General features: G+C 39.3%; 1 protein-coding gene across 3 annotated transcripts in view; it reads right to left on the bottom strand.

The window, feature by feature from the left end:
* UGDH (UDP-glucose 6-dehydrogenase) overlaps positions 1–23491 on the bottom strand; it is a 33332-nt gene extending 9841 nt beyond the window's left edge. For 2 of the 3 annotated variants that reach the window (XM_082652980.1, XM_082652981.1), the window contains exons 1-5: positions 15110–15360; positions 5712–5813; positions 2968–3168; positions 2658–2855; positions 2044–2191 (exon numbers count right to left, since the gene is read on the bottom strand). In XM_082652980.1, coding sequence (XP_082509106.1) covers positions 2044–2191; positions 2658–2855; positions 2968–3168; positions 5712–5813; positions 15110–15346 — 886 coding nt within the window. In that variant the 5' untranslated portion in view covers positions 15347–15360. Of the gene's footprint in view, positions 1–2043; positions 2192–2657; positions 2856–2967; positions 3169–5711; positions 5814–15109; positions 15361–23227 lie in introns of those variants that run through there. The other variant, XM_082652982.1, reaches the window with a different exon arrangement.
* Between the last annotated feature and the right edge of the window lie 373 nt (positions 23492–23864).

The following is a 23864-nucleotide window of genomic DNA, read 5'->3' as shown; positions in this document are numbered from 1 at the left end:
CATACAGTCTCTGGCACAACTATTCAATTCTGCCTCTGTAGCTCAAAAGCAGTCATAGACAATATGTAATCAAATGGGCATAGTTATTTTCCAATAAAACTTATTTACAAAGACAAGCTGTGGGCCGCATTTTGGCCTGGGGGCTGTAGTTTGCCCACCCCTGTTCTACTGCAATGCAGTATATACAATGAGGGTTGGCGTGGGCTTTGGAGTCAGAAACATCTAGCCACTCATTAGTTTTATGACTTTGAGCAAGTTACAAAAATTCCCCCAATCCTTAATCATCTCTAGAAATAACAACACCTATGTAAAAGGTTATAAGGATTTTTTTTTTTTTGGCTGTGTTGGGTCTTCGTTGCTGCGCGCGGGCTTTCCCTAGTTGCAGCAAGCAGGGGCTACTCTTCGTTGCGATGCACGGGCTTCTTATTGCAGTGGCTTCTCTTGTCACTGAGCACAGGCTCTAGGCGCACGGGCTTCAGTAGTTGCAGCATGCGGGCTCAGCAGTTGCGGCATGCAGGCCCTAGAGGGCACAGACTCAGTAGTCCTGCCGCGCAGGCACTAGGGTGTGTAGGCTTCAGTAGTTGTGGCTCACAGGCTTAGCTGCTCCATGGCATGTGGGGTCTTCCCGGACCAGGGATCAAACTTATGTCCCCTGCACTGGCAGGCGGATTCTTTTTTTTTTTTTTTTAAACATCTTTATTGGAGTATAATTGCTTTACAATGTTGTGTTAGTTTCTGCTGTATAACAAAGGCAGGTGGATTCTTAACCACTGCGCCACCAGGGAAGTCCCAGTTATGAGGATTAATAATTAAGATATATAAAGTTCAGAACTTGGTGCATAATATACCTTCAGTAAATAGGAGCTATTTTTATTAAATGGCCACTAGGAGAAAATATCAAAAAGATACAAAAGGCCAGGGAAATCAGTACTGAGAAATGTCATAAAGCCCCAGAAATACAGGAAAGGCTGTCCATGGCCCAATCTGTAAAAGACTCTATTTACCTTTACATCAATCTTATTAACTTATATGCAAAAGAAACATCGTCAGTTCTTGTTAAACTCAGTAATTATGTTCTACAGATTTGCCACAAACGCTGAATTAGCAAATACTGAAGCACCGCTCCTAGGTGAAATACAGCATTAGGTTCCTGTGAGCTTCTGGTCACATTTTTGCCAACTGATCAACATAATCTTGTTTTATGTGTATTTCTGTTTAAAGACACCTTATTTAAAAATATTGTTGATTCATTAACATTAAACTCACAGCCAATAGCACTATAACTCATGCCTGAATGAATGAAGCTTATCAAACCACATGTGTAAGGCACATCCTAGCTTGCTGATGCTTTGGAACACTAGACAAAACTTCAGCAATATGCTTGGGGGCCATTTTAAACAGTGAAATCACAGGAAAAAAAGCACAAAAATGCAGCACTAAATAGACCACAAAAAGAGCACATATTTGCAGTATGAGAGCTAAAACAAGAAGGTATGAGTATTGCCTTATTCAACTTCAGCTGGGAATATATGTGTTGGGTGACTCAAATTTTTTGCTGCTCTGTTCATGTCTGCAAATGACCACATGAGTATTGATGCTGGGTTACAAATACATTTTATCAAGTAGGCTAATTCACAAATATGGAATCCACAAATAATGAGGATTGACTGTAGTTCACCAAGGTCACATTTCCATAATTGTATTAGTAGGAAAAGCAAATGATAAGGAATTTTTTCCTATTTGCTTCAGTAAGGTGTTACATGATTTCCTATGTGGTCTCCCAAACTTATTCTACCTAAATGTTCTCACAAAATACTAATATATTCCTCCTAAAACATTGAACTATGTTTATCTACCAATCAGTCAGTAATTATTAAACAATATAAGTAACAGTTGCCTCACTTAGAAAGTTCCTAATAGGCTGAAGCCTACATGTATAACGGAATCATTATTTTAAGGGCATTTAAGTTAAGCAAAGGCTTCCTTAAAGTTAGAGACCTAGCTAAATGAACCTACTTTATGTACAGAAAAATTTCAACTTACCGACACTGGCTTTCAGAAACTTATTTCCAATTCTCTGGTCCATTCCAATGGCTGTTGCCACCTCTTCTATATCAGCTCCTGTTGCTTCACAGAGGGCACTTATAGAGTTAATGCTACTGATTCTCTGTGCTAGAAAAGCATTTGCTGCCTTAAAAGAAAAAAAAAGGAAGAATATGATGAGCTAAAATAAAAATTTTATATATCTGTATTATATTTCATTGAGTTGATCCAAATTACTGAGGGAGATATAAAAGTTACTGATGGGCTCAATTTGCGGAGGCAATGGATGGGTTGGTAAGGGAAAATGTTTTAAATTAGAGAAGAAAGATGATGAAGAAAGGGTAAAAGAAGGGAAAGAGTGATTTTTTAAATTACTATTTTAATTAATTACATTAATAGTAATGTAATTACTATTTTCTTTTACATATTCCAGAATATTTTATACCCAAATATTTGATCCCCTTGTGAATATTATTTCATAATATACAAGAATATTATCTTCAAAAGCATATCTTTTTATTAATATTAAGAAAGTACCTGTGTAGCTTATCAGGGTTAACAGAAATAAGTCCTTGGCTTTAAATTTAATAGAGAGTTGAGTGCTGTGTACCAACCAGTTTAGAAAGTTCTGAAGACCAAGTATTAGTGGTGAGGATCTTTTCTCTGGGAACCCAGTGCTCATACACAGCACACAGTGCCTGCACAGCTCTCTGACCCTCTGGGGTTTCATCCCCTCCAATCAGTACTCTGTCTGGGTTCTTCAGGTCCTTGATGGCCGTTCCTTCTGCCAAGAACTCAGGGTTGGACAGCACCTAGACTCCCAACGCAAAGGAAAGTTTTAAGCTAGAATTAATTACGGACAACTTTAAAGCATCGATATCTACATAAGAAGAGCCAGATTCTAATGCTTCCTTTTTTTTATACCTGTAAATTCAAGTTAGGTTTTGTGTTTGCATCAAATATTCGACGAATACTCTCTGCTGCCCGCACTGGGACTGTGCTTTTCTCAGTCACAATTTTGTACCCGTATGAGTTTTGCACAATGCGTCTAGCACAAGCTTCAATGTACTTCAGATCTGCTGCGCGGCCTTTCCCCATTCCGTAGGTCTTGGTTGGAGTGTTCACCTGATGAAAGTATACGGGATTAAGAACAGAGTATGAGATATTCATTGATTTCAAGATCTGCCCTGGACCATCAACTGACTAGTCAACTGGGAAGTTAACATCATTAGGAGCCCTGGTTTCACCCTCTATTAGTTCCATGGAAATAATATTTTATGAGAACTCATTCAGTACATTTCTGTTGAGAAGCTACTATATACGTGTCAGAATCAGGGCAGGCAGGTTCCAAGCTAAGCCTGCAGATATAAAGATGAAAGAGACTCCAAAAGGAGTTCACAGTCTGAAATGAAATGTAAGTTTTCTCTTTCTTCCTTTCTTGATGGTATGTAATATATTATCCTGGTCTTTAAAACTAAACTTTAAACTCCTTTTTAATCTCCTTTTTTATAGGCCTATATCAATAGGTTTTTTTAAATGTCTGCAGTATCATTCATAAATGCTTTCTTGGCTCATTAGAGCTAGAAATTATCTAGCGCCTTCAGGATACAGAATACTATGTGGACAAAGACTATCGTATAGAAAGAAAAATAAATCATGAGTCCAGAGTCTAGGCTTAGTTTTGGCTTAGCTGTATCATGTAAACTTGGAGAAGTGTGGCTGCCTTTGTCTCAATGACCTCATTGGAAAATGAGAATAACACACTCTCTAAAATCTAACACACAAGCTTTATAACACTCTCGTAAAAATGAAAGTACTCTGAAAAGTCTAAAATTCTATGTAGGAATAATTTTTGAACCAGTAAGTAGCACCAAGTGTCTTCTCTTGACAAGCTTATAACTTAATGGGAGACTAAATAAAGGAATCAAGCCAAAATAAATCAAAACGTGAAGATTGGGTTGAGGTGTAAAAAGCAGGAGGAAAAAGTGGTTTATACACATGAAACAACTTAGGAAAAGACCTAGACGTGGAAGTAAGGGTGCAGTGGAACACAGAAGGGCAAAAATGGTTAATGAGATAATGTGAAACATGCCAGAGATGGGGATGATCAGATGGCTTCCCTGGGAAAGGAGCTCTGAAGATAACGGTTGAAAACTGATTCAATGGTATAAAACTATTTCTACCTGGAATCTGCCTAAAAATAATTTGGGTAATCTGGGGTGGGAGGAAAGGGAGAGAAGTAGTAAATAAATCAAGATCAGCCATGAAAACTGTTGACAATGGGGTTCACTATATTGTTGGTTTCATTTTTTGTATGTTTGGTGTTTTCCACAATGAAAAGTACACAACAAGCACATTAAAAAAAAAAAAAAAACTGATGCAGAGAATAATGGGAACTAGGTAGGAGTTATACTACAATAAATTACCCTAACAGGCACACAAAGTAATAGCTTGGAAAGATTTAAGGCAGCTCAGGCTAGATCGGCAGAGAAGCAAGCGTAAAATCAGCTATCTATGCCAGACCACACTAAGGTGAACTCTATTGCCTTAAGAATAGATACTTAAAAAAATTTTTTTTCGTATAGAAAAGTCCCCTATTCCTATTCCAGGCTATGGTTATCCAAATGTTGGATTAAGGTAACTTCTTGATTTTCTCCAAGCATCTAGCTACTCCAAAATAATTTCTCCTTTTCTATGCCTCTACCCTAACCTCCTGCAAGCTTAAGTAGAAGATTGGGTAGATGAGTCATAGAAGTGGCACCAATTTTCTCTGAAGTAATTTTTAAAAAGAGAGACTGAATTCGTAACACAGTTTTACCAAGGGTTTCATTACTACTTTCTTCTGGAGTTCCTATTTCTTCACAGTACTGCTTTTGTCTCAACACACAATCAATTCAACATCATCTCTGCTCTATGGACCCCATGGTGTTTATCTCATGGAACCCAGTCAAAGCTCACACCACTGGCTTTCCCTTTATTCCTTAAGGCTGTACAGGTCTTGAGTCATATAAAACCTTAGCTCAGCCACCAATTGGTGATAACTATACCAACATTTGAGTAGATGGTTACCAGGACAGCAAGAAAAAAGTTACCTTGGTTCAAATATTGAATTATCAGAGGGTATTCCCAAGCATTCATTCTACTTGTTTCATTACAAAGGCAAAACAGTTAAGCCCTATTATGAGCTGAAGGTGTCTGTGGACTAGCCTAATAACCTAACAAACATATGCCAAGTTCTAAATAATTAATTTAAAATGACTTTTGGAACATAAACTCATCTAAATAGGAGATGCCTGTAAGTTTGCAGCAAACTTTACCTGATTCTTTTTATCTCACTTCCACCACGCAGTGGAAACAAAAAATGATGAAATACATATACTATCACCATATGTGCTCACACATGCTCACATGTTACCAGCACTTCCTAATTCTAGATCTCATATTAGAAACTTTCTCTGAACTTATTTGTTCAATGATCTGAAATGATCAGATGATTATAGAGTTTGGTGAAGTGTTGGATAAAGTTAGTGATAATCAAAATTCAATTGGACAACTCTGTACTAAGTAATGCTGTGGCTTAATACCAATGGCTTTACTATTAAAATACAATGAAACTTCTATATAGACAAGAATACATAAAAACTCACACAGCAAAGGAAAATACTTACAGAAATAAATACAAGATCAGCTTCTTTAATGGCATCATCAATATTGGTAGAAAAAAATAGATTTTTTCCTCGACAGGATTCTACCACTTCTTTTAGTCCTGGCTAAAAAGAAAAAAGAAAAGAAGTTGTACATACATTTTACCAGTCATATGAGATAACCCATATGACTTATATTCATTAAGGGGAAGGTCATGTGTAATTTAAAGGTCTAGATTTGCTCTCAAATAACACCTCTGTAGAAAAATCAAAGATTATACTGGCACCGAAGGCCATCAGGTGTACATTATGTAACAAATAAAGCAAACCTGAACTTGCCACAATTAAAGCAGCAGATTAATTTAATGCATGTCATTCTTTACCATGTTCTGGACTTCTTCATAAGAGTTAACAATTAACTCCAAGTATCAACACAATCATCAGAAAAGTCAAAAGTCTTTGTGGTTTCAAGCAAACATTTGATTTTGCATTGTCACTAGAATACAGGTTTTTACTCCCAAGAATTCAGGCCATAGAATACAGGTCATTCAGAGTGGTTGTGAAACAGTCTTTACACATAAATATATATTTTTTCTAAGTCCCATTATAAGAAACACTTCTATTAAAAAATTTGTTACTTTTCCCATACAATTTAACAGGAGATATAATTAAGAATTTTGAGCTGTACAACACCACCTAACAAGTATTCTTGCCTCCACCCCCCAAAAAAATCAGGTCTAAATCTGATCAGACCAGTCCAATCAGCAAAATCTGTTTATCTACAGGATAAACAACCTGGTTTCTTCAATAAACAAACTGAAGAGAAAAACAAAGAGAGATTAAAATACTGTGGTCTTGGGACTTCCCTGGTGGCACAGTGGATAAGACTCCACGCTCTCAATGCGGGGGGCTTGGGTTCAATCCCTGGTCAGGGAACTAGATCCCACATGCATGCCGTAACTAAAAGTTTGCATGCCGCAACTAAGGCGCCAGTGAGACACAACTAAGGAGCCCTGGAGCCACAACTATGGAGCCCACGTGCTGCAACTAAGACCTGACACGACCAAATAAATAAATTAAAAAAAACAATTGTGGTCTTAGGGAATTTCCTGGAGGTCCAGTGGTTAGGACTCTGTGCTTCCACTGCAGGGGGCACAGGTTTGATCCCTGGTCAGGGAACTAAGATCCCACATGTTGTGCAGTGAGGCAAAAAAATATATATATATATAATATATATTATATATATATTATATATTTTTATATATTATATATATATTATATATATGTATATAGTGATCTTAAAAGACACTTAAGTGATACAAATCTATTGCAATATATGGCTCTTACTTGGATTCTGATTCAAATAAACCATGGAGGGGAAGGACGTGTTTAAGAATTCTTAAAAACCAAAGCAAAACAGACCTTCTTCTCTCCTGGGAGAGAAGGTTCAAACAATATCCAAAATATTATGGATGTATAGAAAACTATATAGCAAAGTAAAAAGTCAATTCAGGGGCATAGGTCTAGAATTATATCCAGAGGTAATTCGCTTTTCTTCATGGTTCTGTGGACTTTTAACATAAGCAATCAGAGAAAGTGTAAAATGAAAATTCAAAATTTCTATTAGTTTGGCTAAAATGTATAACAGGACCAGCAAAATATATGAACCACTGCACCATGAATATAGTGTCACTAATTATGGCAACTGGTTCCTTAGTTATTTTGACTAGGTTCTAGAAAATAAGAGTAAAAGGTTATGGAGTTGGAATTTTACAGAGAAGATTTAATTCAATCCTATATAATCTTCTAACATTTAAATTAAAGTAACCTAAAATCAGAGCAACGCAGAATTTATACTAAGTCTTAATAAGACCTCAAAATGAACAACTACATTATTCCGTTAAAATTAATGGGATATTTGTAGATATCCAAACTGGATGCAGAAGCAGTTGATAATATAGGTTCTACCTCTTATTAGATTCATTATGTAATTTTCATAACTAGTATTTAGAATTTATATGGCACTTTTTATGGAGGAAAAATCCTTTCAAAGGATAAAATTAGCTTTCATTTTACTCAGAAAAAGCAAAGCAGATTATCCATTTTGGCTTTTTAGAAGTAGTTTTTACATTGTTTTTTTAATGAACAAAGTTAACAAAAAAGCAATGACTGTTCAATAAATATGGCAACACAAAACAGAATGTTTCCATTGGTTTTTTTGTTTGTTTGGGTATTTCTGGCCACACTGTGCAGATTGTGGGACCTTAGTTCCCCAACCAGGGATTGAACCTGTGCCCTTGGCAGTGTAAGTGTGGAGTCCTAACCAGTGGACCACCAGGGAATTCCCTTCATTGTTAAATATTAAGAGTTTCTATTATGCTGTTCCCTGAGTAAAACCTTGAATATCTTATTACCATATTTCATCTGATAGTCATTACTATTTACTTCTCAGGTGGTAAAAATGACTACTTTTTTATTAACATAGTTTTGACCCATAAAATATAAGCCTATAAGACTAGAAAGAACCACAATGAACACATAAATTCATGGACCCTAAGTACATTTAGCTGGGTTTTTTCAATGTAGCCTGGTAACCTTTTTACTTGTCCTCTCATTCTGAGATTACTGCTCCAACCTCCACTACATCTTCTTCAGAGTAGCTGGCATCCCACCTTCAATTGAGATGACCAACGTTTCAGTCACTTTTATTTCCTGTTCCCACCAACAAAACAGTATCTTCATCCTCCCTTGTTTACTTCCCTCCAGTCTGAGAAAAAGGCTTTCAAGGCCAATTCCTCTTCTTGTGTTTTTGATCCCATCATCTTTGCTATTCTTCTAGACTTTATTCCATCAATTAGCCTCTTTCTTCTTATACTTTTGACCTTTCCTTCTCTATGTGATTTGTCTACCTTAGTTCATTAACATGCTTGATTCTTTATCAACCATAGGAAAAAATATGTTTAAAAATCACTGCTTTTGCACTTCTCTCATGGCACAGTGATTAAGAATCCGCCTCCCAATGCAGGGGACACGGGTTCGAGCCCTGGTCCGGGAAGATCCCACGTGCCATGGAGCAACTATGCCCATGTGCCACAACTACTGAGCCTGCGCTCTAGAGCCACAAGCCACAACTACTGAGCCTGTGCGCCTAGAGCCTGTGCTCCACAACAAGAGAAGCCACCACAATGAGAAGCCGGCGCACCGCAACGAAGACCCAACGCAACCAAAAATAAATTTTAAAAAAAAATTCACTGCTTTTACCCTGTGTCCCTCTCCGGTGACCACCCCCTTTATTTCCTGCTAATTAAACCTTTTAAAAGAAGAGTCTTACTCATTTTCTACACTCTTTCACGTCAATCTCCTACCTTTTGTAATTGTTCTTGTAGAAGTTACAATGGCCCCCATAATACCGAATTTCATGAGTATGTCTCTGTTCTTATTTCTCCTGTGTTTGGCAGAATTGACAGCTTACTCATTCATTCAGCAAATATTGATATTTGTTGAGCACTTACTAAGTACTGGTCACTGTGTTCATCACTCATAATCAAAACATATACATCTTTATGGAGCTTGCACTACTAAAACTCTTCTGGTTTTTGGTTCACCTTCTCTGAACTACTCTTCAGTGCTTCTCTAAGGCATTTCTTCCTCCACCTCTCATCAAACATTAGCATTTTGACCCCACGCTCTGTTCTCTCTACAGGCTCTTCTTGGGAGAGCTCAACTACTCTGATTTTAACTACTGCCTGCATAATTTATTTTTTTAACTTCCTGAATAATCTTAAGTTTACATCTTCAGCCCTGCATTTCTTTTTTTTTTGGCCATGCTGCACGGCTTGTGGGATCTTAGTTCCCTGACCTGGGTCTGAACCCAGGCCATGGCAGTGAAGGTGCTAAGTCCTAACCACTGGACTGCCAGGGAATTCCCCAGCCCTGAATTCTTGAATATCATTCTAGATTCCTTCCTCTACTTCATCCTTCTTGAATCAACAATCAAGTCTGATCATTTTTCCTTCTAAATATTTATCTTGGGAATTCCTTGGTCATATACCAGAAGCCACGGGGTAAGGCCAAAAAAAAAATTTCTCCAATTAGTCTAGTGAGTTTCAGACTGAATGGAGTGAGGGTGGAACAACTATCAAGGAGGGTGTGTACTCAAAAGTTCATTAAATATTATGATTACATATTAGTTATCTTTTCTTTATCAGTAACCAGGAGTTAAACATTAGTCACCAAAAGAGACTCTCTGATATGAAAAATTGGTATTTACAATGAAAAATCAATGCCATAGATTTTTATAATATCATTGAAAACAAATATCTGCTTGGTTGTGTATTTTTTTTAAATTTTATGTATGTATGTATGTATTTATTTGGCTGCATTGGATCTTCATTGCTGCTTGCTGGCTTTCTCTAGTTACAGCGAGCAGGGGCTACTCTTTGTTGTGGTGCGCAGGCTTCTCACTGCAGTGGCTTCTCCTGTTGTGGAGCATGGGCTCTAGGTGCACGGGCTTTAGTAGTTGTGGCACGCGGTCTTCAGTAGTTGTGGCTCACAGGCTCCACCGGCTCAGCAGTTGTGGTGCATGGACTTAGTTGCTCCCCAGCATGTGGGATCTTCCCGGACCAGGGCTCGAACCTGTGTCCCCTGCATTGGCAGGTGGATTCTAAACCACTGCGCCACCAGGGAAGTCCCTTGTTTGTGTGTTTTTTAATGCATAATAAAATACAAATTTAAGGAGGAGGCTGACTGCAAAGGTATCTAAGGTTTCTCTGGAAATAAAATATTTCTTTGCCTTGTCCAAGGTAGATCAGTATAAAATCACAAGTAGTAACAATATCTATAAGCTACTCAATAAAGGAATTCAGAAAGCAGCATGAATTCTGGTTAAACCTGCCCTTTGTTTTTCTTCTTTTATAGTTCTTCCTGTTTGACATTTCACATAACATTTTACATCTCCTATATGGCCAAGGAAATGTGCAGGAATAGTTAGTTTTACAACATAAAATAAACAAAAAATGGAACAAAGGCCTAACGTATCTTTGAAAATGGATAATTGGGACACACAGTTTTGTTTTGTTTTGTCTTTTTAAATACACGCTACAGAAATCATTTATTTTCTTCAGATTTATAAATTTCTTAAGCAGATGTCTTTTAACAACTGATGTGTAAGAAAGACACATGAAAATTATAAGCCTAAAGTCATTTGCTAAGAGGAAAATCATTCTACTTGTTAAAAAGATTCCTTCTAGAATTTTGAAGTAGCAGTGCCATATTTTTAACCTCCAAAGTGAGCTGGGTTGTTTTTTTTTTAAAGATTCCATTTCCTTTGCAGGCTACAACTAAATAGTGCAGAACTAAAATAGCTGCTTCCGTTGTCATCATCTAATTTTGTGGAGTAGACAGATTAAAAATGAGATAAAAATAAGACTTTAAAGACCAAATAATTACAATCATTAAATAAAGCCAATACAATTACGGGACATTAGAGTTCTGAGAACTCAGAAGTTGCCTCTAATGAGCACAGTGCTAGCTAGACTTTGAAATCTTTCATATTCTATTTAAAGAGATTTAAAGAAGAAAAAATTTATTCATGAAATAAAACTGTGAAACAACAAGAAATACTTTTGTTTCTTTGTTTATAAAAGCTAGGTTATTGAGAAAAACAAGTAAGATGTGGAAAAAAAATCATCTTAGATCTTAGCTCTTTTAATATAACTATATATCCCAACTGGATTCAATATCAATGTAGAACACACTATTTTCTTTTTTGGAGGAATTTAACTTTTAATTTTTAAAAAAGTAACAAGAGGGCTTCCCTGGTGGCGCAGTGGTTGAGAGTCCGCCTGCCGATGCAGGGGACGCAGGTTCGTGCCCCGGTCCGGGAAGATCCCACATGCTGTGGAGCGGCTGGGCCCGTGAGCCATGGCCGCTGAGCCTGCGCGTCCGGAGCCTGTGCTCCACAATGGGAGAGACCACAACAGTGAGAGGCCCGCATACCGCAAAAATATAAAAAAAATAAAAAAGTAACAAGAGTATAACATGGCAAATTCAGATCATCTCACTTCTTTTGTGGCTTACTGTTGTTTTTATTTGGGGTTTTTTGGTTTTTATTTATTTTTATTGAAGTATAGTTGATTTACAACATTGTGTTAGTTTCAGGTCTATAGCATAGTGACTCAGTATTTTTTGCAGACTGTACTCCATTATAGGTTATTACAAGATGATGGGTAAAATTCCCTGTGCTATACAGTATATCCTTGTTGCTTATCTATTTTATATACAGTAGTTTGTACCTGTTAACCCCTTACCCCTAATTTGTCCCTCCTCCCTTCCCTCTCCCCTTTAGTAGCCACAGGTTTGTTTTCTATATCTGTAGAACACACTATTTTTATTTTTTTCCCCATTTATTTATTTATTTATGGCTACGTTGGGTCTTTGTTGCTGCGTGCAGGCTTCCTCTAATTGCCTTGAGCGGGGGCTACTCTTCGCTGCAGTGCGCGGGCTTCTTATTGTGGTGGCTTCTCTTGTTGTGGAGCATGGGCTCTAGGCTCATGGGCTTCAGTAGTTGTGGCACATGGGCTCAGTAGTTGTGGCATTAGGGCTTCAGTAGTTGTGGCTCGCAGGCTCTAGAGCGCAGGCTCAGTAGTGTGGCGCACGGGCTTAGTTGCTCCGCAGCATGTGGGATCTTCCCGGATCAGGACTCGAACCCATGTCCCCTGCAGTGGCAGGCAGATCCTTAACCACTGTGCCACCAGGGAAGTCCAAACACACTTTTTTTTTTTTTTTAATTCTTTTTCTTTTAATTTAATCTTTATTTATTTATTTTTATTGACGTATAGTTGATTTACAATGTTGTGTTACTTTCCAGTGTACAGCAAAGCAATTCAGTTATACATACATATGTATCTATTCTTTTTTCAGATTCTTTTCCCTTATAGGTTATTACATAATACCTGTGCAAACACACTATTTTTAATTTAAAGCACTGAAGTCTTAGGAAAAAGAGTTTCAGATTTCAAATAATAGAAATAGTACTAATAATAAGAATCTGGCCAGGGAATGTGCCTGGCCAACTAATTTTTTTGTTTTCTCCAAGAAAAACGTCTAAATCCAATATATTATAGTTTATACTTTTTTCTAGCTCAAGATAACCTTTTTATTTTGTTTTTATGTAAAATTTTTATAGAAGTAAAACAAAAATATAGAAAAGTGCATATATTTTAGTATAGAAAAGTGTATAGCTCAATTTTCACACGTGAACACACTTGTGTAACCATTATCCATACAAGAATTAAAAGAACATTAACAAGGAGTTCCCTGCTGGCTAGTGGTTAAAATTCTGGGTTTTCACTGCCAAGGCCTGGATTCAATCCCTGGCTGGGGAACTGAGATCCCACAAGCTGCACAGCATGGCCAAAAAAAACCCCAAAAACCTTAAACAGTAAATCAGAGCCTGCAGTATGCCCTCTCCTAGTCTCTACAACCCCTCAAACTACCATCATGATGAATACTATCACCAGAAATTAGTTTGCCTATATTTGAACTTTATACAAATGGGATTATATAGCATGGACTACTTTGTGTCTGACAACATTACTTTTGTGAGAATTTAAACATATGCTTGCATGCAGAAGTAGTTCCATGGATTTTAAATACAGTATAGTATTTTACTGCAGGATTACACTACAATTTATGTATCCATTCTATTGCTAATTAACATCTAGGTTGTTTCCCATCTGGGGTCATTATGAATTGCACTGTTAATACCTGTCTTTTGGCGCATAAATGTATGCCTTTCTGTTGGATATACACCTACAGGTGGAATTTCTGGGTCAGAGATGCTTATTTTCAGCTTTAGTAAATACTGCTGCAGTTTTGCAAAACGACTATACCAATTTACGCTCTGACCAGCAGTGTATAAAATTCCAGTTGCCCTAAATCCTTGTCAGCACTTGGTATTAGCAGTAGTGATAATTTTAGCCATTCTGGTACATTTTGTGTTTGAAAAGCAGAGTATACTGCTGACATAATTAATTACTGAATGACTGGATATAAATATGGCTCACAAGGTTTCAGATGACTTGCAGCCCTTTTATGGATATCAGAATTATAAAACTCTTAATCAAGTTATCTTTCCAAAGTGTTTTTTAAAATGTTTTTAAAAATTCCCCAAGACCTAATATAGTAGTAATGTTATGTTTATATAACAGGAAAAGAAATACTATAACACTGAGGTATTTAAATAACTATTATGGGAAGTTAATCTGGTAGAGGAAGAAAGGGTAAAGCATAAACAGAAGCTACCACACACACAGAGGGTTTTTTTTTTTTTAATCCTAAGTCTGATTCAGATATTGGTAAATCTGTGATAAGTGGCTACTAATCTATGGGTACTTTTTCATGTATTTCTATTCATAGGCCTATAAATAGCAGGCAGATTCATCTTACAGAGACTTCCCCTTCTAAAGATCACTTAAAGACTATGGTTGATAAGAGTCTTATAAATAATAAAACTTTTCAGAAAAAAAAGAGAAAAGAATATATTAATGTTAGAGAGAAAATGTTACCCTCAAATTTTCAAGTGCTTCTCTGTATGTCAAAAGCATAATATCATGAACTCATTTTACAGTGAAAATTTTTAAAAATGGAACCCTGCTTAATAAAATAGAGGCATATTTTCCTAACTATGAGTTCTCTAAATTCACAGAAATTTTGAAATTCCAATTTAAACAAATTTGTGATACTAAACACTGAATATGAAAGACACCATTTATTCATCCAAGGTTTACCTGATATAAATACAATCACCCAAAAATATAATACTTACATGAATTAATATTATAAACATCCACAGTTTTTTAATTTTTACAGATGTCACTTTTTATTTTATTTTATTTTTTTTTGCGGTACGCGGGCCTCTCACTGCTGTGGCCTCTCCATTGCGGAGCACAGGCTCCAGACGCGCAGGCTTAGCGGCCATGGCTCACGGGACCAGCTGCTCTGCGGCACATGGGATCTTCCCGGACCGGGGCACAAACCCGTGTCCCCTGCATCGGCAGGCGGACTCTCGACCACTGCGCCACCAGGGAAGCCCCAGATGTCACTTTTTAATTGTACTATTACCATACGGTAACCATACTAACAAACAAAATTAGAAAATAGAGAAGATAAGAAAATTATCCATAATCTCACTTCACTAATATAACCATTATTAATATTCAATCTACTTTTTTCTAGGCATTTTCTCTGGGCATATTTGACATAATTATAATTGTAATGTCCATAACATTGTGTATTTATGTTTTTTCATTTAATTTCTTATCAGTTGAAGTCATAGAATTTTATATTAAAAGTAAATTACTTAGCAAAAAGAGTAAGAAAACAAAGAGCATAAGAACAAAGCATTGTTTAATATGGTTTACCTCATAAATAGGAAGTGTAGGAGAGTTCCATGCATTGATTCTTGATTCATTGACATCAACAACTGTTACCCTGATTTCAGGGCACATATGAGCAATGACACTACATGTGGGTCCTCCAACATAGCCTGCGCCGATGCAGCAGATCTTCTTAATTTCAAACATGATTGTACTAGAAGGGAAACAGTAAGACCGTCCAACTATTGAGAACAGAAAATTTAAAGAAATCACACTGCACATTCATCACCCTTTATAAAAACTGTCAAGGTGACAGATACTGGAAAGATTTCCTACATTCACACTCATTAAGAATTATGAAGACAATGATAATAAAAAAAATAATGTTCCAATTGGATGACCTAGCCTGTTCTCAGCTGTACCAGCATGAAATATGGAAAAAATTATAGTAACTGATATTACTAAAGAAGTGTCACAAAGATTATAATGAACTAATATAGAAAGTCAAGAAGCAAAATAAAACCTTACTTAATCTTCTAACACTCTAGGGTAACTTTGATTGCTGAGGGAAAATTCAAGGGTGAACACACCAGTGCAATTCTTGCTTAACTAAATGCTGGTGTACAAAGGTCAGCTTTACAACAAGTTTAGACTAAAATGACAGATATTAAGATTAGCTCCTAAGTCCAGAATTTGCCTCTGAGATTATGTTCCCTGCACAATTTGGTTTCAGCAATTCATTTTTAGGTCCTGGACGATGATCTTAAACTCTATTTCAACTTTAATCAGAAACCAGGAGATGGTTAAAAGAAAGTGATTTCTGTAGTTAGCAAAGCTGTTACACAGATTTTGATGGGTTTTTCAAAAACCAGTAAATTGATTCACTCGAATACAAAATGACAAGGGACTGACTTATATGTAAGAATTTCAGTTTATTCAGTAATGAGAAGGAGAACGGTCAAACTGATAAGATTCTTAGAATTTTTGTCCTGGAGAGTTTAAGCATTTGTTAGTATATTCCTGCATGGATCAGAGAAGGTACTCTGGAAGGCTGATCTAATTACAATGCCTGGCAAGTATATCCCTATTATGAAAAAAGATACACAAAGCACATAATTAAGATGATCCAATTCCCTTTGGTCTGAATCTGTATTAATCAAACAACACTCTAATCTTGGTTGGTTCTCTGGGTAAGAGTTCCCAACTGGAAGAGAATGAGCTGACAACCCAAACAAGTATCCTGGTCTGTGTTAATAAGCAAGTAATCTGGCTTATAAATTGATCTTTAGTAGTTATGATTAGCAGATATCAACTCATAGAGTTTGATCTCTAATGACTTTTTTTTTTGGCCGCATGGCTTGTGGGATCCTAGGTACACGACCAGGGATCGAGATCAGGAGTCGAAAACCAGCCCCTCCTCCCCATCCCACCCCACCCCACCCCACCCCCACCGGCAGTGCAATAGCGGAGTCTTAATCACTAGACCACCAGGGAATTCCCTGCGGTACGCAGGACTCTCACTGTTGTGGCCTCTCCCGTTGCGGAGCACAGGCTCCGGACGCGCAGGCTCAGCGGCCATGGCTCACGGGCCCAGCCGCTCCGCGGCATGTGGGATCTTCTCGGGGCGGAGCACGAACCCGTGTCCCCTGCATCGGCAGGCGGACTCTCAACCACTGCGCCACCAGGGAAGCCCCCCTCTAATGACTTTTTAATAACCTAAAAGAAACGGAATTTTAGTAAACCAGTAAATATGAACAGAGTTTGGAATCTAATGATTCCCCAAAAGAAAGAAATATTCTTAGCAATATACATACAAAGAAATATTTTAAATGTATTTTTATTTTGAATAGGTAATAATTCATATGATTCAAACATTAAATCTGGGGAATTCCCTGGCGGTCCAGTGGTTAAGACTTGGCGCTTTCACTGCCATGGGCCCAGGTTCGATACCTGGTCAAGGAACTAAGATCCCACAAGCCAGGCCGTGCGGCCAAAAAAAAAAAAAAAAAAAAATTCATTAAATCTCTATAACAAGGTAAACACTCAGAAGCCACACACCTACTCCATCCACATCTACTTTGCTACCCTCTACTTTGCTTCTACAAGCAACCTCTTTATCAGTATTCCAAGATTCACCTTAGCAAAAACACTGAGCCTAGAAAAATTTACGTTTAGCAACCATATATCTTTCTTCACCCTTCTTCTGCTTTTCAGTTCTGCCCTTCACACTCTCCAGGCCTCAAGTGCCCTATACATGAGGAGAATGCATGGGGAGATAGACTGCACTGGGATTGCTAAGTGGCTAAGACTGAGCCGGATGTTCTGAAAAGCTCCCACCTGTGGGAGGGACAGCTGGCCTGGAGCAGGCTTACCAAAGATCTGTCTCCAGCATTCACTGCTGCCGTCCCCACCTCTACAGCAGAAAAGTCTTGGCATCTGGTTTCAGAAAAATTGCTTCAACTTGCTTCAGGCTTATTCCCTTCTTCTCATTCATGAAAAATTAATATTCCCAATTTAAGGATTTACTGTGTGGGCACAGCAGAGAATTTGGCCATAGAATAATATGGGTCCTGACACTCAAGTCCTTAACAATTTATTCAGCAAATAATTCAACTGAAAAATATTTATTAAAGACCCCACTATGTAACAGCCACTATTGTTCTACGTACTATAGATACAATAGTGAACATGACAGATACAGCTCCTACCTTTACATAGTTATATTCTAGTAGGAAAGCACACAAACAAAATAATGGCAGTTGCGGTAAATTCCACATAAAGGAAATAAACATGTAGCTAAAAGAGAAAGACTATATGGGGAAAGGACTATTTTAGTGAGGGTAAAGAAGGACTCTCTGAGAAGGTGACTTTTAAACTGACTTAAAAGATAAAATGGAGTTAGTTGCATCCAGGTAACATGGTTAAATTACACAAGGCAGTATAATCAATTAAATGACAAAGTGAGGGTTAAAGTCCAGAGGGGGGAAAAATCAAAATAAGAAAGTATCTATATCAAGGTAAATGTAAAATCTAAGCTTGACCTAAAGAATGAGTAGGATTTAAAAGGAAAGATAAGTGGGCAGGGCATTCCAGATGACAGGAAGGAAATAAATAAGGACTTATATACAGAAATGAGTCCAGGGCTTCCCTGGTGGTGCAGTGGTTAAGAATCCGCCTGCCAATGCAGGGGACACGGGTTCAAGCCCTGGTCCGGAAAGATCCCACATGCCACAGAGCAACTAAGCCCGTGCGCCACAACTACTGAGCCTGCACTCTAGAGCCCGTGAGCCACAACTACTGAGCCCACACGCCGCAACTAGTGAAGCCTGCGCACCACAACAAAGAGTAGCCCCCGCTCACCGCAACTAGAGAAAAGCCCACATAGAGCAACGAAGACCCAACACAGCCAAAAATAAAATAAATTAATTAAAAAAAAAGAGAAAGAAATGAGTCCAAAGAAGTGAGATCTGCCTAGTTGCACAAAAACGTGGGTGTTAAGAAGTAGTGAGAGGTAAAAACTGTCTCAGGGTGGAAATGAATTGGAAGTGGGTCTTGAATGCCCCTTTCAGGACAGCATGACCATAAAAATCCATGATGCTATAATTTAATAACTTAAGGTAACACAGCTGAAAGTAACCATAACAATCAAGTCATTAATATATTAGCTAAAATCTAATAAACTCCACTGAAGAAAAAAAAGGGGGAGGGGGCAAAGGGAATGATCAGCTTGGAGCCTGGAAAAGGGGCATTAAGAATAAGAATGATGACTCTTAGAGGAAAACACAGGCAGAACACTCTATGACATAAATCACAGCAAGATCCTTTTTGAACCACCTCCTAGAGAAATGGAAATAAAAACAAAAATAAACAAATGGGACCTAATGAAACTGCAAAGCTTTTGCACAGCACAGGAAACCATAAACAAGACCAAAAGACAACCCTCAGAATGGGAGAAAACATTTGTAAATGAAGCAACTGACAAAGGATTAATCTCCAAAATTTATAAGCAGCTCATGCAGCTCAATAACAAAAAAACAAACAACCCAAACCAAAAATGGGCAGAAGACCTAAATAGACATTTCTCCAAAGAAGATATACAGACTGCCAACAAACACATGAAAGAATGTTCAACATCTTTAATCATTAGAGAAATGCAAATCAAAACTACAATGAGATATCATCTCACACCAGTCAGAATGGCCATCATCAAAAAATCTAGAAACAATAAATGCTGAGAGGGTGTGGAGAAAAGGGAACACTCTTGCACCGCTGGTGCGAATGTGAATTGGTACAGCCACTATGAAGAACAGTATGGAGGTTCCTTAAAAAACTACAAATAGAACTACCATATGACCCAGCAATCCCACTACTGGGCATATACCCTGAGAAAACCATAATTCAAAAAGAGTCATGTACCAAAATGTTCATTGCAGCTCTATTTACAAGAGCCCAGAGATGGAAACAACCTAAGTGTCCATCATCGGATGAATGGATAAAGAAGATGTGGCACATATATACAATGGAATATTACTCAGCCATAAAAAGAAACGAAATTGAGCTATTTGTAATGAGGTGGATGGACCTAGAGTCTGTCATACAGAGTGAAGTAAGTCAGAAAGAGAAAGACAAATACCGTATGCTAACACATATATATGGAATTTAAGGAAAAAAAATGTCATGAAGAACCTAGGGGTAAGACAGAAATAAAGACACAGACCTACTAGAGAATGGACTTGAGGATATGGGGAGGGGGAAGGGTAAGCTGTGACAAAGCAAGAGAGTGGCATGGACATATATACACTACCAAACGTAAAATAGATAGCTAGTGGGAAGCAGCCACATAGCACAGGGAGATCAGCTTGGTGCTTTGTGACCACCTAGAGGGGTGGGATAGGGAGGGTGGGAGGGAGGGAGATGCAAGAGGGAAGAGATATGGGAACATATGTATATGTATAACTGATTCACTTTGTTATAAAGCAGAAACTAACACACCACTGTAAAGCAATTATACTCCAATAAAGATGTAAAAAAAAAAAAAGAATAAGAATGACGGAAAAAATCTTTAAAAAAAAAAAAGAATAAGAATGATGGGCTTCCCTGGTGGCGCAGTGGTTAAGAATCCGCCAGCCAACGCAGGAGACACGGGTTTGAGCCCTGGTCCGGGAAGATCCCACATGCCGCGGAGCAACTAAGCCCCTGCGCCACAACTACTGAGCCTGCGCTCTAGAGCTTGTGAACCACAACTACTGAGCCCCCGTGCCACAACTACTGAAGCCCACGCGCCTAGAGCCCGTGCTCTGCAACAAGAGACGACACCTTAATGAGAAGCCCATGCACCGCAATGAAAGAGTAGCCCCTGCTCGCCGCAACTAGAGAAAGCCCATGCATAGCAACAAAGACCCAACGCAGCCAAAAATAAATTAATTAATTAAAAAAAAAGAATATGAATAAGAATGACACAGTGTTTATTTCAGCGCTTCTAAAGAGTGACACAGAATCTGGAAGTCAGAAGTGTTCTGGTTTCAGAGAGGTGGGGCAAGAAAAAAGCTTTCCCAATGCTTGGATGGCATATTCCCCCCAAATTCTTTGTTCTGATTCCACTATGCCTTATGAGTTCAGATTGCCAGGAATCATAATACTAGAAAGGGATGGCCTGGATTTGAGACATAAGTATTCCAGACACTGGAATAAAGTTTCCCTACTGTAATAGCAAGTTTCCATTCTAGAGTATCCATCAGTCTCTTATGAGCTTAGTCATCATAAGTTACCTAGAGCCTCATTAACCCTTAGGCTTGTGGGAGGAAAAAAAAAAACAACCTTCCAGATCTGCAAGGCTGAAGATCAAGTCCTGAACTGTCATGAACCTGGACTACCACTAACAGTAACCCCTTACTGGATAGGTGGCCTCTCTAATCAAAACCAGTATATCTGGAATACCTAAAAAGTAAAATCTCAAAGGATTTTTGGACCAGAGGATCTTGTGGTGTTACCACTTAATCCACAGCCAAGAGGTTATAAGGGCAGTCTATGCCCTCAGTCTCAACCAGAACATGGCTGAACCAGAACATGGGCTGAGCCCATGATGAACTCTTGGGCTCAAGAGTTTTATAAGGTACTCCCAGGCTAACACTTCTCTGCTGCTGTTCACCTCAGCACCTAGAACAGTAGGCTCTCAATAAATATTAATTGAATGAGTAACTCAATAAGGGCCTATCTTTTTGAGATGAAGACTGGTATTTGAATATCTTTATCTCAGATGCTCGATCAGAGTATTTTTGCAGACTGTCCACAATCCTATCAATCTTTCTTCTTTAGGTAGAACTTCAGCATGTCTTCTCAGAGCTACTACTTATCTACCTTGGTTGCCACGCCATATTCAGCTTGCCTTTCAGACGGCAGCTGGGGTAAACTATTGATGGCAGGTGGGTCTGTATTATAGAACTGCATGTGTTTTAGGGTATCCCCGCGTTGCTCTTTCACATGAAGTATGAAGTATGGCTCGCAGATGACAATGGGAAAATTACTGAAGAAGCTAGATGTACAATCTGTGCAAGTCCAAATAAATTACCACTTGGAAGTTTCAACAAAATCTTCAATAAGGTTTAATACGGAGCTTGATACAGTGTTAGTGATATACTTTGCCTGACACAGATATCTTCTGATTCCATTTTCTATTTCTACTTTTATTTACCTTCTGACCCTCTACTGTGCTGTCAGGGAAATGAGAATGTCTGCTTACTGAATAGTCAGTTTGAAATGAGTTTTTACCTCTGTATTTTGGGAAAGTCACAGCAAACCAGGCCATTCCAAAACTACTTTTCATCTAAAATTTTACAAATTCAGATCAATATTTCAGCCTAAAAGATGCGGCTAACAAATAGCGAAGCTCCTATTACAATCTAAACTGAATATAATCCCCCCACCTCCACCCCTCTTCAGTATACCCAGTATCTAAGGCAATGGACGTTACAGATGGATACATCAACTTCACACATCATCTTAGATATTTCCAAAAATTAAATACTAACAGATGCCTGCCCCGGGAAAAATATTTAATCAGTGAGAAAGACTGTTAACCTCATATCTAAAGGGTATCATGTAAAGCTGTGGAAATAGCAAGAGAGAAGATGGAGTATGCTTATTGGTTACAGATTTTATGTTGGAGAAAGGAGTAGTACAGCAATAGGAGAAGAAATGAGATCCTTTCAATCAGGGTTGTCTATCCCTTACCTTAAACTAGATGCTGGGCACTAACAAGCACATATCAGAGCAGACAGTAACCTCTTTCATTTCTAGAACCACCCCCCGCTCCCCGCATCCCCCAAGAAACAGACCAGACTACTGTTGTCCATTTCATAGGGGATTTGAAGAAACTCAAAGACTCACTGTGTCTTTGAGGGCAGGCAGTCAATGAACAGCTACTCCTCTGTATATCCCTGAAAAGTTCCCTACCAGTGAATCCCTCTTTTCTATATACCAGAATTCTCGACCTTACTCAATTATTTTCCTATATGTAAAGAGGAATAATTTTTCAAGGTCTCACACAAACGCAATCTCCTGAAGCACCCAAGAAAGGCCTTCCCTAATATGAAATAAAGCCATTATACAGTGTGGCGGCCAACAATGGATTCCAGGACAGTCCATACAGATGTCACGACAGAATCAATGTCTTAGGATTTCGCCTTCAGAAGGGCTCTCTGGTTCGGTTTCTCTTTAGTTTCTTAAGAAGAGAGACGAGCGACGTGAGGAAATCAGCAGCCCTCCATGTGAGCAGATTCTAAACACAAACAAAAGACTATGATTCTGAGACCAAAATGGGGTCCCTGACCAGAGGACCACTTCCTTTGGTGGACGTTCGGCTTTCAGAGGCGCCAGGGAAATCTCATTTAAGTCGGAAAGTGGGGAAAAGCAGAAAGAGAAGCGGTTGGAAGACTCGCGAGTCCTGAGCCCAAGCTCTCCCTCTTCCAGGGCAGCAGACCCAAAAGACTATTCCCGCCCAGAGCCCAAAAGAGGAGACGGGGGGTCGTGACACTGGGAGCCTGGGACCAAGCGCAGGGAGCGACTAAGAGCAGCGCGCACACCCCGCCCGTCTCCTTCCACATCCCGCCGGGACCCGGGAGCATCCCCACGGGGTGGCGGAGCCAGCCCGGGAAAGGCGCTTACCCACTTCCAGGCACAGAGAGCGGTAACCGCTCCAACCCCGACCGCTCGGACAGCTCCTCGTTCTGGGCCGCGCAGCCGCAGCTTCAGCACTCGCGCCCTGCTCCGTCTGATCTCCCCTCACCGCACACCCCTCTCGGGTTGCCAAGCGCCGCACCCCGAGTCCCGGGCCCGAGCCTGTATTTAAAGGTTTCCACCCGAGAAGGCGGAGGCTTCATTCCCCCGCAGCCAAGCCCTCCCGGACTTGGCCCTCCGCTGCATCCCTGCTCCCCCTCCCGCCACTGTAGGCCGGGGCCCGCCCCTATTTCCTGCGGGGCCCAGGGGCGGTGGATACGGGGGCGTGACTAGTCGTCGCTGGGAGGGGCAGACCCCACCCCCCGGCCGAGCCTGGGCAAATCCGCTCGGGCCAGCTCAGCGGCCCCGCCCCTGCCGCGAGCGGCGCTGGGCTGAGCTGTCTGCGCCGCAGGTTGGCCGAGGACCGAGGGATAGCCTCCCAGTTACGCCTAGGTCAGGGTCTAGTTTCCCGGTAGTCTAGAGCTCGCTCTTGCCGTCTGGCCCCCTTTTCCCTCCCTGTGTCCCCATCCTGCCTCACGGCTATGAGGTGGTGCCGCGTGCGCGCCAGGTCAGCCATACTCTGAGG

The sequence above is a fragment of the Grampus griseus genome (assembly GCF_964374135.1).
Source record: "Grampus griseus genome assembly, chromosome: 4".
Taxonomy (NCBI): Eukaryota; Metazoa; Chordata; class Mammalia; order Artiodactyla; family Delphinidae; genus Grampus; species Grampus griseus.
The sequence above is the reverse complement of the archived record's forward strand: the minus strand, read 5'-3'. Positions and strand labels throughout refer to the sequence as shown.